The sequence below is a fragment of the Penicillium hordei genome, assembly GCF_028827395.1.
Source record: "Penicillium hordei strain IBT 12815 chromosome Unknown utg000003l_segment0_segment0, whole genome shotgun sequence".
Taxonomy (NCBI): Eukaryota; Fungi; Ascomycota; class Eurotiomycetes; order Eurotiales; family Aspergillaceae; genus Penicillium; species Penicillium hordei.
Window position 1 is genome coordinate 841,826 of NW_026623144.1, and position 13,936 is coordinate 855,761.

General features: G+C 44.9%; 4 protein-coding genes across 4 annotated transcripts; all 4 read left to right on the top strand.

Annotated features, from left to right (window-relative positions):
- Positions 1 to 86: 86 nt before the first annotated feature.
- Positions 87 to 1,290, top strand: N7537_005556 (uncharacterized protein; the record flags this gene model as incomplete). The annotated part of the gene is made up of 6 exons (XM_056896613.1): positions 87 to 141; positions 190 to 448; positions 502 to 665; positions 720 to 907; positions 959 to 1,109; positions 1,172 to 1,290. The coding sequence occupies 6 exons, from the start codon at positions 87 to 89 to the stop codon at positions 1,288 to 1,290; spliced, it is 936 nt and encodes a 311-aa protein (XP_056752398.1).
- A 2,196-nt stretch (positions 1,291 to 3,486) lies between these two features.
- On the top strand, positions 3,487 to 5,847 carry N7537_005557 (male sterility domain containing protein; the record flags this gene model as incomplete). The annotated part of the gene is made up of 3 exons (XM_056896614.1): positions 3,487 to 3,553; positions 4,544 to 4,619; positions 4,683 to 5,847. 3 exons carry the CDS (start codon positions 3,487 to 3,489, stop codon positions 5,845 to 5,847), a joined length of 1,308 nt encoding a protein of 435 aa, XP_056752399.1.
- A 494-nt stretch (positions 5,848 to 6,341) lies between these two features.
- N7537_005558 (wax synthase family protein) lies at positions 6,342 to 7,532 on the top strand (the record flags this gene model as incomplete). Its single annotated transcript, XM_056896615.1, has 3 exons — positions 6,342 to 7,006; positions 7,067 to 7,366; positions 7,442 to 7,532. The coding sequence occupies 3 exons, from the start codon at positions 6,342 to 6,344 to the stop codon at positions 7,530 to 7,532; spliced, it is 1,056 nt and encodes a 351-aa protein (XP_056752400.1).
- A 2,962-nt stretch (positions 7,533 to 10,494) lies between these two features.
- On the top strand, positions 10,495 to 11,754 carry N7537_005559 (ABC transporter; the record flags this gene model as incomplete). The annotated part of the gene is made up of 2 exons (XM_056896616.1): positions 10,495 to 10,778; positions 10,845 to 11,754. 2 exons carry the CDS (start codon positions 10,495 to 10,497, stop codon positions 11,752 to 11,754), a joined length of 1,194 nt encoding a protein of 397 aa, XP_056752401.1.
- Positions 11,755 to 13,936: the final 2,182 nt, after the last annotated feature.

Sequence of the window (13,936 nt, forward strand, 5' to 3'; positions counted from 1 at the left end):
CGTAACCGTACAACAACAAAGGCTTTTCTTTTCTCTTCTTATCCTCATTCTCTACGCATCCTCGAGAAAACATACCAAGTTTTAATATGCAATTACAAAAGTCCGAGTATCTGAGCGACATCTGGAAGGATGGCATCTTTGGTGAGACCCCAGTTGTACTCTGAACCCCCAGGAACTAACCTGTTCTAGCCAACAAGGTCATATTCTGCACTGGTGGGGCTGGCACCATTTGCAGCGCCCAGGTTCGTGCGATGGTTTACCTCGGGGCCAATGCATGTATCATCGGTCGCAATATAGAAAAAACCGAAAGCGCCGCCAAGGAATTTGCGACCATTCGTCCAGATGCCAGCGTGATTGGCATCGGTGCTGTGGATGTTCGCGATTTCGAGGCCCTGAAAGCAGCAGTATACCGCTGTGTTATGGAGCTTGGCAGCATCGATTTTGTCATGTATGATATCCATCTCTGCGATCGCCATTATCTCTACTGATGTGTTCGTATAGTCTCGGAGCAGCAGGTAACTTTGTCGCCTCCATTGAGCAACTTTCCGTGAACGCCTTTAAGTCCGTCATGGACATCAATGTCCTAGGGTCTTATAACACCATAAAGGCCACTCTTCCTTACCTGGTTGAGTCCGCTCAAAAGCACATGCCAGGCCCGGAGACTCGTGAGCCCATGCACTCCCACTATTCATACAAATATGTTGCTTAGCCTCTTACAGTTAGCGGTACTGGTGGCCGTATCATCTTCCTCGGTGCCACTCTTCACTACCGTGGTATGCCACTTCAGTCACATGCCTGCGCTGCTAAAGCTGCCCTCGATTCCCTCTCCCACTGCGTCGCGATCGAATACGGTCCTCGAGGCGTAACCTCAAATATAATTGCACCGGGCCCTGTTGCTGCAACTGAGGTTAGTCAAGTTACTACCCGGTTCCGCATAATTTGTTAATTCATCTCGTAGGGCTTGAAACGTCTTCTTCCTTCGGATGCCGAGGCAAAATACACCAAGTCGCAGCCTCTTGGTCGCCTGGGACACGTTCGCGATGTTGCAGATGCAACAGTCTACCTTTTATCTGAGGCTGGAAGCTATGTCACTGGCCAGACTCTGGTCGGTAAGTCTTTTCCAATGATCGCACAAGCTAAGCGCCAAAGGGCTGTATTAATTAAGTCCTAGTTGATGGTGCCAACTGGCGCACATCTGGTGGCATGAGCACGTATGGTAATATACCTTACCCAGATATCGTCCTATCAGATGGTGAAAATGCCAAGATTGCAGGGAGAAGATCAAAGTAGGATGATTGGGAATTGAGTGGTTTCCCCAAATAGCCTGTGGTGCACCTTTTAGCACTTAGCGAAAAGTATTACTCATGATATCAGTCGCTAAACCTAAATAACAAGTTGGAACGGTTAGTTATCATTCAGAGGAAGATTGGTTATTATTCTTCGGACAAGAAACTTGACGATTTATATACAGCATGCAATCCCGGGATTGATTTCCAATCGTAGCTGGTAATCCCGTGAGGTCAGGTATTGCTTCGGACACAATAACGTATTTCACCACTGAGTGGCCACCTACTACCAAGCGGCCACTCCAAAACACCATAATGAAAGCGATAAATTACAACTTGATATCTTCACAACAGTGGCCTAATATGGCTTTGCCTTTTAGCCCAATACTCTTTACATTATATCTAGCGCCTTTAGGGAGTTTTAGAAATTTTAATAAATTAGTGACTGAGATATATATATTTCTAGACTTTAGCAATGAAATTTTTCATACTGTGATAATATAAGTTTTCGATTTACTCGAAATTAATATATGATACTAAATATGCTTATCGAAAGCTATCGGCTCACAATGAAATAAAATAAAACCGTGGTTGTTAAGATATCAAGTTGTAATTTATTGCATTTACTATATGTTCCGGACTGCGCAACTCGCCCGGGAAATACGTTAAACACATTAAATAGAAGGATGAAAATAATGTTTTTGGTTGTCAAGCGAGATGAGTGCATTATGGGCGACGATGAATACTGCGCTATTACCAGTCGAATCAAGAATATTATTATTTGTGGTAAGCACTTCATAACCTCATTGTTGCGCCTCTTACCGCGCCACCAACCTTGCTGCAGGGGAGTCCACTTATACAAATCTCGCCTCTTTCTCCTAGCTTCACGACTCTCCCGTATCTATCCATCGCCTTCGCCACCATAAGGGGCAAGACTTTTTCGACCGTTCCGAAATTTCTTTCAGACCATTCGCCAAATATGACTCCAAAAGATTTTCAAGACTCGATTCAGTCATCCCGTAAGCACCGAGGAGCCTTGCACCCATCTCCTGGAAAAATCTGCCCACCAGAGACCCTGAGACCGAGGAACCGCCCACAATAGCTGTCACCGAAGTAAGAGGCTTGCGACCTAATTTTTAACGCTGTTCAAGTTCTGCAAAAAAGCACGGTAGGGACCCAATTAGCGCGGCTGCACCTCCATCGAGGATTTTATCAACTATATGACCTGTATCGAAGCTCTCGAAAGGAATCACGATTGAGCAACTGCAGAAGAGAGTCGTTCGAAGACAGGACCGAAGCTATGGTAGAGTCGGAGTGGATAACAGACAATATCGGTAGATTCTGTTTAGCTGACTGCAAGAAGTTAGCCATTGTTGATGAAAGTCTAGATAAAAAAGGTCAGCCTTCTTCCAAATATGGAGGATGCCATCAGAGGCTCGGAGATAGACATACATATGGGTATGCGGCCTTCAGCTCTCCTGACGTGCCTATGAATGTTTGTTTGGCTTGTAAACGCATAGTCCCAGCCTTTAGGGAGCAGGGGTCAATCTTACCTGACATGAATGGTAGGCTCGAGGAGTTTAGTCGGCTGAACTGCTCGCTGCGCTGATTCAAGAAACAGATGTGAATTCTTTCTATCAACAAACTTTTCACATGTCTGTACTTATCTGCAACCTCCCGTAGTATGATATTACCAAAGGTAATGAGATCCTTAAATCCGGAATTGGAACCGAATGTGGTAAGAGATCACAAGACGTCGGCATGCCGCAACAAGCTCTTCGAGCTAACACCTAGAGCCATAAACACTACTTTAGACCCTAGATTCATTATCAGCTCACACTGTGTACAGTACGAAAATATTTGACTTTTATGAACTTTCTCATGTCTAGCTATGTACCTCTTTTAATAGTAGTAACTTAGATTTCCGTAGGCGAAAATGTCGGTTGCAACAACAGCTAATCACCCCATTCTTGCAACACCAAGAGAGCTTTTCAGCTAAAATTCTAGCTCGACCATTGGGACGAATGCCATGAGACAAAGGTGCATTGGGAACTAGTCGGCCCTTTTGAGCAATTTCTGCAAACATACGGACTGCCACGGAATATCTACAGAAATCTTATTGCGATGACAAAATGTCTGCTTATCGACAAGTTTGCCCAGAGTGCTGTTCCAGATTGGAAGGTCTGTAGCACCATCGACAATGGCAGCAGTCTGTGTTCGTAATGAGATGCCAGCTGCGACTGCGTCATTTCTCATGAAGTGTGAATGTAAGTATGATGGAGTGTAGGCTGTCCACAGTGGGTACTCGAATGTATAATTTTACGATAATATTTTAAGCATCAAAAGGATGAACTCAATTGACAACTCACATTTGGTCCAGTTCCTCAAAATAACCGAAGTGCCCCTTGGTAGGGGAAAAGTCTGTTGACGACGTTATTGAATTCGTCATTCCAATCGATGTTTCTTCTGCCGTCTCGATGATATGCAATATTGTAGAAATAGGCTCTACAACCCGAGGGATTGAAAGAATTCTCCTAATTTGGGCTTGTTCGTGACTCTTGGCAATACCAGTAAGGATTAAGATTGGAGTTGCAAGGGATGGAGAACTCAGGGACTTGAAAAAAGACTCTGAGTATTATTTTGTTTCCCAGTTCCGCGAGCTGGTGGGTACAGACTTGACCGATTCAGCACATGCCCACGCAATATTTTTTGGTATCATAAACCCGGATCAAATCGAAATACCTGTGTAACGTGCCAATAGTAGCCCCTGAGACAAAAAGACGATCCCAACAGCGATCTAGATATTTTTTTCAATCAATCACGACAATCGGTTCCGTCAATACTAATCCTTACAAATACCGTGTACTACGGTCCGACAGACTACCTGATGTGCCAATAACATTTTTTTGGTCTAAAAAAAAAAAAAAAAAAAAGAAAATTAAGTGTCCTCCAGTACAGATCCACCTAGTGATCTACTGATACGATGTAACCCCAGCTAGCTCAAGTAAATTATTGTAAAGTGTGTACCAAAAATTTCACTGGAATCTATCTGGAGATGAGCACCATTCATTTCCATTATTGCAATAACAAATAACTCCATTGCTTTCCTCTTATTCCAACACACATCTGTCCCCCTTTTCACAATACACTTCTCAGACTTCCCTCTTGTTGGGGACTTCAGCGAAACCAACTCTTCTCCATGTGGACATACTATAATGATAAATGCGTCCTAGTGACTGGGGGTTCTGGATTTCTAGGTACTGCCATTGTTTATCGCCTTCTCACCAGCTCACCTGCTTGTCATGTTTACTTAATCTGCCGCGGAGGAGCAGAGTAAGTTATTTACTGGTAAAACCTAAGGAGAAGGAAGCAATTCAGCTAACCAGCATACCGTAGGAAGCTTCGACGTAAATGGAGCGAATGGTTACCACTCAAAGCTGTTGAGGAGCTTTGTGATTCATGTCGCCTGACAGTATATGATGGAGATATTCTCCAACCAGATATGAAGCTTTTGCGGACGGAACTAGAGACTCTACGATCCACCATTAACATCATTATCCACGCCGCATCATCCATCAGTCTAGCGAAGCCCTTGCATAGGGTGTCAAAATCAATCATCGGTGCAAGTGAGGCAATTGCAAAACTTTCCTTCACTTGCAACAACCTTGAGCGATTTGTCTATATCTCAACAGCGTACGCAAACGCCCATCTTTTTCCTCGCAGCGAGGGGCCTCTCAATGACGTGGAAATCAAGGAGGAATTTTATAACCTTGAAAAGCAAGGAAATCCCGTAGATGAGTGGAACGAGGTGCAGAAGCACGGGACGAGCGAGGCATACGAGTCTGAGGACTTTCCATGGGCATATGCATATGCAAAGCATCTGACAGAACGGCTGCTGTTTCACAATTTCTGTCAATTTGCCACCAAAGAAAATCTCCTCATTGTGCGCCCCTCAATTATTGGGCCAGCCCAGAGTTTTCCTTTCCCTGGGTATAGTATGCCGATGTCAACTCCGTCCACGATGCTAGCCGCAGCAATAGCGCTGAATCCATCCTGGAGGTGGAAGATCGCGACGCGCATGGCACTACCAGAGATAACGGCCAATGCAGACGAGGTTCCTGTCGATGTCGTTGTCGATCGCCTTCTTAGCCACCTGGCTGCGGGAGGGTATGGTTGTATTCACGCTGTCAGCGGGAAAAGGGCCCGACTGATTATCCAAGAGTGGTGGGCTTCAGCTACGAAGCTTCGTCGCATACCCTGGACAGCGCGGCCACTCTGGTTAGCGGCTGATTGGAAGTCCCAAGAGCAACACCGGGTCAGTCGCTTATATGTCATTTTGGGAGCCTCTTTTGCTTTTTCGGAGGACCGAACGTTAGCACTGAGCCACGACCTTGCCCAGCAAAACAATTTAAACCTACAACTCTTCACGTGTACGGATTTAGATGATTACTTGACGAGCAGAGAAGGGCATGTTAGATATGTCATGGATAAATTTGCGCAGAACAGCAAGTGGGCTTGGCTGATTGTTCAGATCTTTTATCGAAACTTCGGTCACAAGTGACGGGCAAACTGACATCTATGTGTCATTTTGGTTAACTATCTGTGGAGACAAGCAGAAGATTACTGCATCGGTGTCTATATATTTTATTTTTAGCCTATGAATTTTAGTTTCGGCGTAACAATGGATAGCTTTCTTCACCTTCGGCATGCTTCCGAGTAAAACATACCGTTCTATCACTGTTCAGAAACAGCATGGTTACGCAGAAGTGGAATGTGGGGATGTAATGAAGGAAATAAATCTCTAAAGGCCCAAGTGGAATTACACAGGAAGCTTGGCTCTTACAATCCTCCAAACCATTTTTCGTCATCAAAAGGGGTTGAGGACCCTGTTTAAAAAGACAGCATCTAGCCACCACATTCTATTTGGATCAATTGCCAAAATTGACAATGGGTGTTTTTCATCAAAGTCTCCCAGGGATCCTCACAATTGCCCAGTATGGAATATCCTCATATACTATTGCATCCACCGTCCGAGAGTCATATCTACGTTCAGCTATGACTTCGTATCTGATTATACTCTGCTGCATCGAGGTGGCTGCTCAGAGCCATTTCGAGGCGCATCCTGCGCTCAAACTCACCATCGTCTTTTTCACTCTCATAAAAGTTCTTCACTTTGTTAGTATTTTTGGGATCGTTCGCGTGGACATTGATGATGTAAAGAACCCAGCATCCAAACTTTCGCCATCCGATACCTACCACTGCACCTGCACCGCACTCAGACTCGTCACCAGTACCCGGTGTATTCGAACGCGGTGGCAAATCAAAGGGCTCCACCCATCGTCAAACGACTTCATCTCCAATGGCACTAATCAGCGTGTCCGGTTCCTAGTTCGTCAGGTATCTATCATTGCGTGGCAGTATCTGGGGATTGACTTTCTGTACTTTGGCCTGCTGCTTGATATGCAAAACAACAAGTTACATCTGTACCGCCCTGGTGCTGATTTCCTTGGCCCAAGGACGACCTCAGAACAACTGATGGCACGAGCAGTGCTGTTGTGCATTTTCCTCCCACTCTGCCAAATCCTATTAGATGCCCTTTACAGAGCCGTTTCGGTTGTTGCAGTGGCTACCTATTTGACACGGTGGGAGGACTGGCCTCCGATTTTTGGCAGTGTACAGAGCGCATATACTGTCCGGAACTTCTGGAGGCAAGTTATCCTGTACCTACCGTTCCTACCTCAAACCCTAAGCTTGGTATACTGACTAAAGCTTTTCTCTAGTAAATTTTGGCATCAATTGATTCGATGGCCTCTTGTTACAATCTCAAAAGAGCTGCGACGAAAGGTTCCAAAGCTGCCTTTTCTTGATGGTTACGTCGATATGATCATTGTTTTTGCGCTTTCGGGGATTTTGCACTCCATCGGCGTAGCATACAGCGGTACCACGGAAAACCTTTCTGGGATAGCCCTCTATTTTACGTCTTCGACTGTCGCCATCATAATGGAAGATCACGCCCCAGCCCTAAATGTTTCGCAGCAGTGGAAAATTACCTTAGGGTTCATTTGGGTCCTGGCATGGCTGTATGTGACCCTGCCATGGTTCGCGTTTCCAATTCTACGGTTACCAGTAACTAAAAGCTGGATTATACCGTACAGCTGTGTGGAACATTTCGGAAAGTCACACACCGCACTCGTTCTGGGAGTTGGTGGCCTAGTGTTGCATAAGTACATGGGTGCAAGCATCTGAGATTAGGAGACGGACGGGTTAGATATTTAATCAAGGAAGAAGCCATGTGAATATGTCTGTTAAAGAAAGGACTACACACAGCCTTCTAATGCTATGACATCACACTTTGATTTGATATGGAAGAGGGGACGATAGATGAGTAATTCGTGTAATAGGTAGCCAAAAATGAGATGAGTTGGAGATTGAATAGCCCCTGAGTGAAATAGTACCTGATCCGCTTCATATGAACGACTAAGGTAACAACATGGATCTATCCTTCCGAGGAATATCTGAAAATATCAGATCACTGTAGTGCTTGTCGAGAAAGACCCAGGAACGGAGGAAAGTTTATCTCTCGCAACTCTTTTCGAAGTTGGGAATCTTGCTCAAGGTAGTGTTTGCTATGCACCCTGAAAGTCATACACAAGCTTGCCGCAGATATATGTCCCTTCACTACTAGCAACGACGACTCGACGAGAGAAGTAGCGCAAATCACCGATCATTTCAAATCCCCAGACCTACAGCAAAGTGTCAATTCGTCTTGTCCGTCCCACACGTGACAATATAGGTTGCAGACGATGCTTACCTGTTCTGCGGTCCAGCCACACGATCGATTGCGCTCGAAAGTGTGTACCCAAAGACCAATGGTTTCTTTTCCAATATCCTCACTCCGCTTTTCAACTAAAAATCCAGGAGATTTACATGCATTCTCATCAATCTCCCCTCGCAGAAAAGACTTGATCGCGGGACCGCCTCTGGGGGTCCGTAGCTCGAATTCAGGCCGTATACTTCCGTCAGTGTCGGTAAAGCCGTGGATAAAACGACTTTGGTGCTCTACTGAACCAAAAAAGTAGTCTTTGTGGTCATATAGCTCCCAATTTAGTACCCGATTTTCTTTTGTCCCGGCCAGGCCCCCTGTTGCGGTCTGGAGAAAATCGATCTTTGTTAAGGGTTGATCATTCCCAGGGGCTATCGTCGAGTATTCGGAAATCTGGAGGTATATAGTTGCGACTGCAAATGCCTTGCGCAGTAACCAGTGGACATTTTGCTGCAACGGTACCACAACGATTAGCCAATAAGCTAAACCTGCATCAAGTGCTGATATGTGGGAATAGCGCTAAAATACCAATCTTAATATAGGGATCGTATCACTTGATAACTCCTTGTTCTGAAGAGAAAAAAAACCCATGAGTTAGGAAGTGACAGCTCAAAGGTATGAGAGCACCATTACTTACCAAGATCCACTTGCCATTGAGGCAGTCAATGGAAATATCTGGTGGAGTAGCCATATCGCAAATGTTGCTCTAGATGCAGATTGATTTATTCTGGCCAACCTTTCAAAAGACAAAAAGCAGATAATTGATGCTCTGCATTATATTCTATATTCCATATTCCAGATGATTGAATTCCGAGAGAGAGGAATCTATTGGTCGATTGACGGCTCTTATACTCGAAATAACATGTGGATTGGAGTCAGTCTCGCATTCTTTGGCAAATGGGTAATCTATCTTAATCCTAAGAACCAGGTACTAGGAATGTTGGATGAGAAAGATACTCTTTTGGGTCTTGGCTCTTGGTTCCTCAGTTTGAAATAGTAATTAACCTTGCTTCCAGAGGGCGGATTTACAGTGAGAATACATAAAGAAAAGAGGTTCACTGGCTTCGCTTACCGCATGTATCTGCGATCTAGATAACGGGAGTGCCTGTCATTTCTAGTACCAAGCTTTTAACTGTCCTATTTTAGGACAGAGATGTCTCTAACTGGCAATGTGTCAGATATTTATGACATATTCAACTATTCTCTATCGTGAATATTTCATAACATACTGAGACATACATACGGACTCATGTACAGTGGCATTTCATGAGTATTTGCACCCCAATACTTCTACTGTTGACCACCCTGCCTATACCGATGTGCAGCAGGGTTACACGCGAGTGGATTAAAAGTTCTTCCTGCAGAAAATAAGTGGCTTCCGAAGTACTAGGGTGCAAATACTCATGAAACATGACTGTACCCCTTGCAGATCTGAGAAATATGCTACAGATAAACTTTGCTCTGTGAGGGTTCGAACTTTTTCCTCCGTTTTCCCCTTTCATCTCGTTCCGTTTCATTCCTTTCTTGTAAAGAAATTGAACAATGTTAACCTGGAATGGCAGGACATGCCCCCAGACATATCCCTTCTTTTCATGGAAGGTACATTTACCGGGATTAAGACTTGGCTTCTATGGTAAACCTGTCGGTATACTTAGACCTGTTGCATTTGTATTCTATTCTTTTGCAACAAAGCAGAGGTAGCGGCCATTTCACAAGTTCGCAGGCACACTTCCCTCCGCATCATGACTGATATATCAAATGAAGCATGTCTTTCGGGGGGAGTACCTACCGTCTTATCTAGTACGGTAATGTGCATTGATGGGTTTTTTTGTATGCTTTATATTCTATCTTAAATTCACCTCAAGAATGAAAATTTCCCTCTGACTGGTTCAGGTCCAAACAACAATGCCGAGCATCCACCTGAATACTGCCCACCCACTCCTGAATGCCAACTGACACGACTCCAAGAAGCGCACAACATCTGCGACCTACCTCAAGGCAAATACGAGCCGGCAGTCTGCAAAGCAGGCTTCTACTGTCCGTCAGGGGGAGACCGTGAACTCCCATGCCCTAAAGGGTACTTCTGCCCACTAGGCACTGTCAATCCATTTCGTTGTACTAGCCTTTCTGTCTGTTCCCAAGGCAGTTCTCGACAGATTCCAGTCCTACCATTTCTTTGCATCGCACTGCTGGATTTAGTTCTAGTTTCGATATGGATCTCAAAAAGGACAGGCACGAATTGTGGCAAATTTATGAAGCTAGATTCAGTTGGTCGCAAGGGCAGGACACATGACCGCGAACTAGAAAATGGCCATGGCACCAGTGGCATTGACACCAACATGACTCCAAGTTACCGCAGCATACTCCCGCATATCGATACCCAAAATGGCTCCATTGGTGTTGAAATTCGATTTCGAAGCATTTCTATGCGTCTTAGCAACTCCAGGGACAAAATTTTACATCATCTGGATGGAAATATTCGTGCTGGTTCCTTCCTTGGTATTATGGGGCCGTCGGGATCTGGAAAATGTACGTTATAGCTACCTTGAAGAATGGACGGGTCTGACCTGCATCTATGAACCAGCTACGTTGGCAAAGATTATCACTGGGAGAGTCAAGCCATCTACGGGCTCCATTTACGTCAACGATAATATAGCACAGCCGGCTGAGTATGACTCATCCCTGATAATTTAGTCTACAGTCTAGGGAGGGAGCCTTTGCTAACACCTACACAGCTTAAAAACCCTCATAGGGTACGTCCCGCAGGACGACGTTGTCCTTCCTGATTTGACGGTCCGGGAGAACATTATCCACTCAGCTCGTGTACGACTTGGGAATGCCTTGGATAACAATGAGATTCAACAATTTGTCGATTCTCTGGTCGATTCCATAGGACTTTGCAAGGTCCGTGACCGCCTGGTGGGTGTTTCCAATCGAGGCATATCTGGTGGTGAGCGGAAACGTGTCAACATTGCCGTCGAACTGGCAGCAGCACCCAAATTTTTGCTACTCGATGAGCCAACCTCAGGACTTGATTCACGGACCGCACTCTCTTTGATCGAACTTTTAAAGTCTTTGTCCCAGCAGGGCGTTACAATATGCTGTGTTGTTCATCAACCGAGAAGAGAAATATTTTTGGCTCTTGATGACTTGCTTCTTTTAAACAGTGGAAGACAGGTCTACTTTGGACAAGCAAGAGATTCCATTCAGCACTTAGAAGGGCTTGGCCACAATTTTCCTGATGCATGCAATCCTGCTGATATTATCCTAGATGTTATAGATGGCATTGATGGTGGTCCTGTCCAAGCAGATTGCCCTATATTATTTGGAGATGATCAAGCGAGCGAGCAATCCAAGACGCTACTTCACTGTGTCAAGAAGCAAAGAGCGCCCTGGTACTATCAGGTTTACCTTGCATTCATGCGAGGGACCAGACAACAGAGCAGACAGGTTGCTAGCTTTGCTCTTGAAATAGTATCAGGTGCAATTACTGGTCTTCTGATTGGGCTAGCGAACTTTGAGTTTAAAGGACACTTGTTTCAGGGGCTTTACAAGCAGCCGTTTGAAGCACTTTCAAGTCCCGTGTCTTATCGGCTCTTAACAGAGCAGGGCATGCTAAATTGTCTGGCTATTGGTATGGCCTGATTCGTCTCTAACCAGCCCTTTACTAATACTTTCTGATAGGTTGTGCTGCCGGACCAGCTGGGGTCAAGACCTTTGGTGACGAAAGTAAGTACATTATAGTGAAGTTTAGATTATACAAGCCAAATAACTCTGTTCAGAACCTTTATTCCACAGAGAATCGCACTCCGGTCATTCTCAAAGTGCCTACTTGCTCGGGAAAATACTGTCGACCGTTTTTCGAATTTTTCTATCATCATTGCATTATACAGCTTTCTACATGGTACTCACTACCCCCATTACATCATTCAATGTGCAACTAATTCTTAACTTCCTATACTTTTACTGTGAGTTTGATGTAGGCGGAAGCTTTTAGCCTCCACCAAATAACTCGATTGCTTACCTTACATACTAGGTATATACGGGCTTGGCTGCCTTGTTGCCGCTGTTACAGTCCCTCGAGACGGACCCTTGATGACTATGCTTATAAGCCTTGTATTTTCTGCCTTGGTAGGGTGTGGGCCTCGTTTGGCGTCTGTCATGGGATGGAATCTTGAGTGGTTTTGGTATATATGCCCTGGTGTAAGTGTCACGTTCGCTGATTTCTAATATTCTCTATTCTAAAGCCACAATCCAGGTCTGGTACGCAGAAGCCAGCTTCAACGAGTACACTGCTCCAGTAGCGCATATTTATAATACACAGGCCGCAGCAGATCTGACAGGCTATAGTACAGGAAGAACATCCTTTGATTTGTGGTATGTTAACATCATATTTACTTTCCTCGTTTCCATGTTAAATTCGAAACTAGGATGCTCTTGGTGATTGGGTCAATATATCGACTACTAGCAGGTTTTCTATTGTCCTTCTTTGCCCGGAGGAGTGTTATGTGACACATGTAATCACTGATATTTGCTTCAGGTGACCATAGACAGCGTTGCTGGGTTACCTTCCTTTCTTAACTAGACTACTAGCCTACGTCTATTGTTTTGACTACGTTAATGAAATTATGCAGTGGCAGTCATGGATGGCTTCTTTGCATGTGATTCTTAGCTCAATTCTTGGTTTTTCATTTGTTCCCGGACTTCGCAATATGTTATATCGTCCTTTTTTTATCATCAGCACCGGAAATACCCTTTGTGGCTGAGTTGGTCTCGGAAAATGGCCTTCTCTGATACTGCATACGAGGAAGTGTCCGGCGGCTAAATGTGTCAGATAGTAAAATATGGGTACGGGCTAGTATCAAGGATGGCAATTGATGATTGAGATAGAGTAATGAGTATGTATGAATCTATCATTACGGTCCAGGAGGGAGATATTCTTAGGGTATTTGCTGGAGAAATTCGGTATTCTTTTGATTGTAAACCCGCCTACAGAATACGGTTTTACGCTACTATAGTTAAATCGGTCCTATCGGCTAGTTACGACTTATCTAGTTATAGCTATCGCTTTCCCGCTACGCTCGAAACCGCTAACCACTATATAAAAGAAAAGATACCGCCTTTACTCTCTTGGTCTATTATCGTTATATCACGTCTATCAAGCTTCCTCGTCTACTACCTTTGGTTAATAATTTTCGTTTACACTAAAAAGTTTGGGTAATATCTCTAATGGTGTTTCTGCAGGGATTACTGAGCTAAGAATCGTCAATTTATATAATGATTAGTAAACCAACTCGGGGTTACATCTCCTGCCAGCGGTCCTGCCAGGTATATCTCATCAGGCTCCGCAATCTGTTCTGGTAGTTGGAGACTTTAATCTTCACCATCCGGCGTGGGGAGGTGAGGAAGCCGAAGAGCTTTTAGATATGATGGAGGCTGCTGGGCTTGACAACTGGGTGCCACAGGGCGAGGCCACAAGAGAGCTAAACGGCAGCAGGACGATGATCGACCTAGTCCTTGCATCTCGAAGCCTGCATGGACGTATGATCAGCTGTGGGACCAACCCTAAGGGGCATGCTGATTCAGACCACCTACCGATCCAGACGATACTGGATATTGATACTCCTATAGCACCTAAACCGGTGCCTAGGAGGCACAGGAAGCAGATTGACGAGAGGAAGCTTGCTGAATTTGTGAACACGAACCTCCGGGACTGGACACCCTGCCTCGACAGCCATGGCCACATAGATGCCGCTACTGAACATCTACTGGAGATAGTGAAGCGGGGTATTCAAGAGTCAACTCTGTAGGCCAGGCCGTCAGAGTG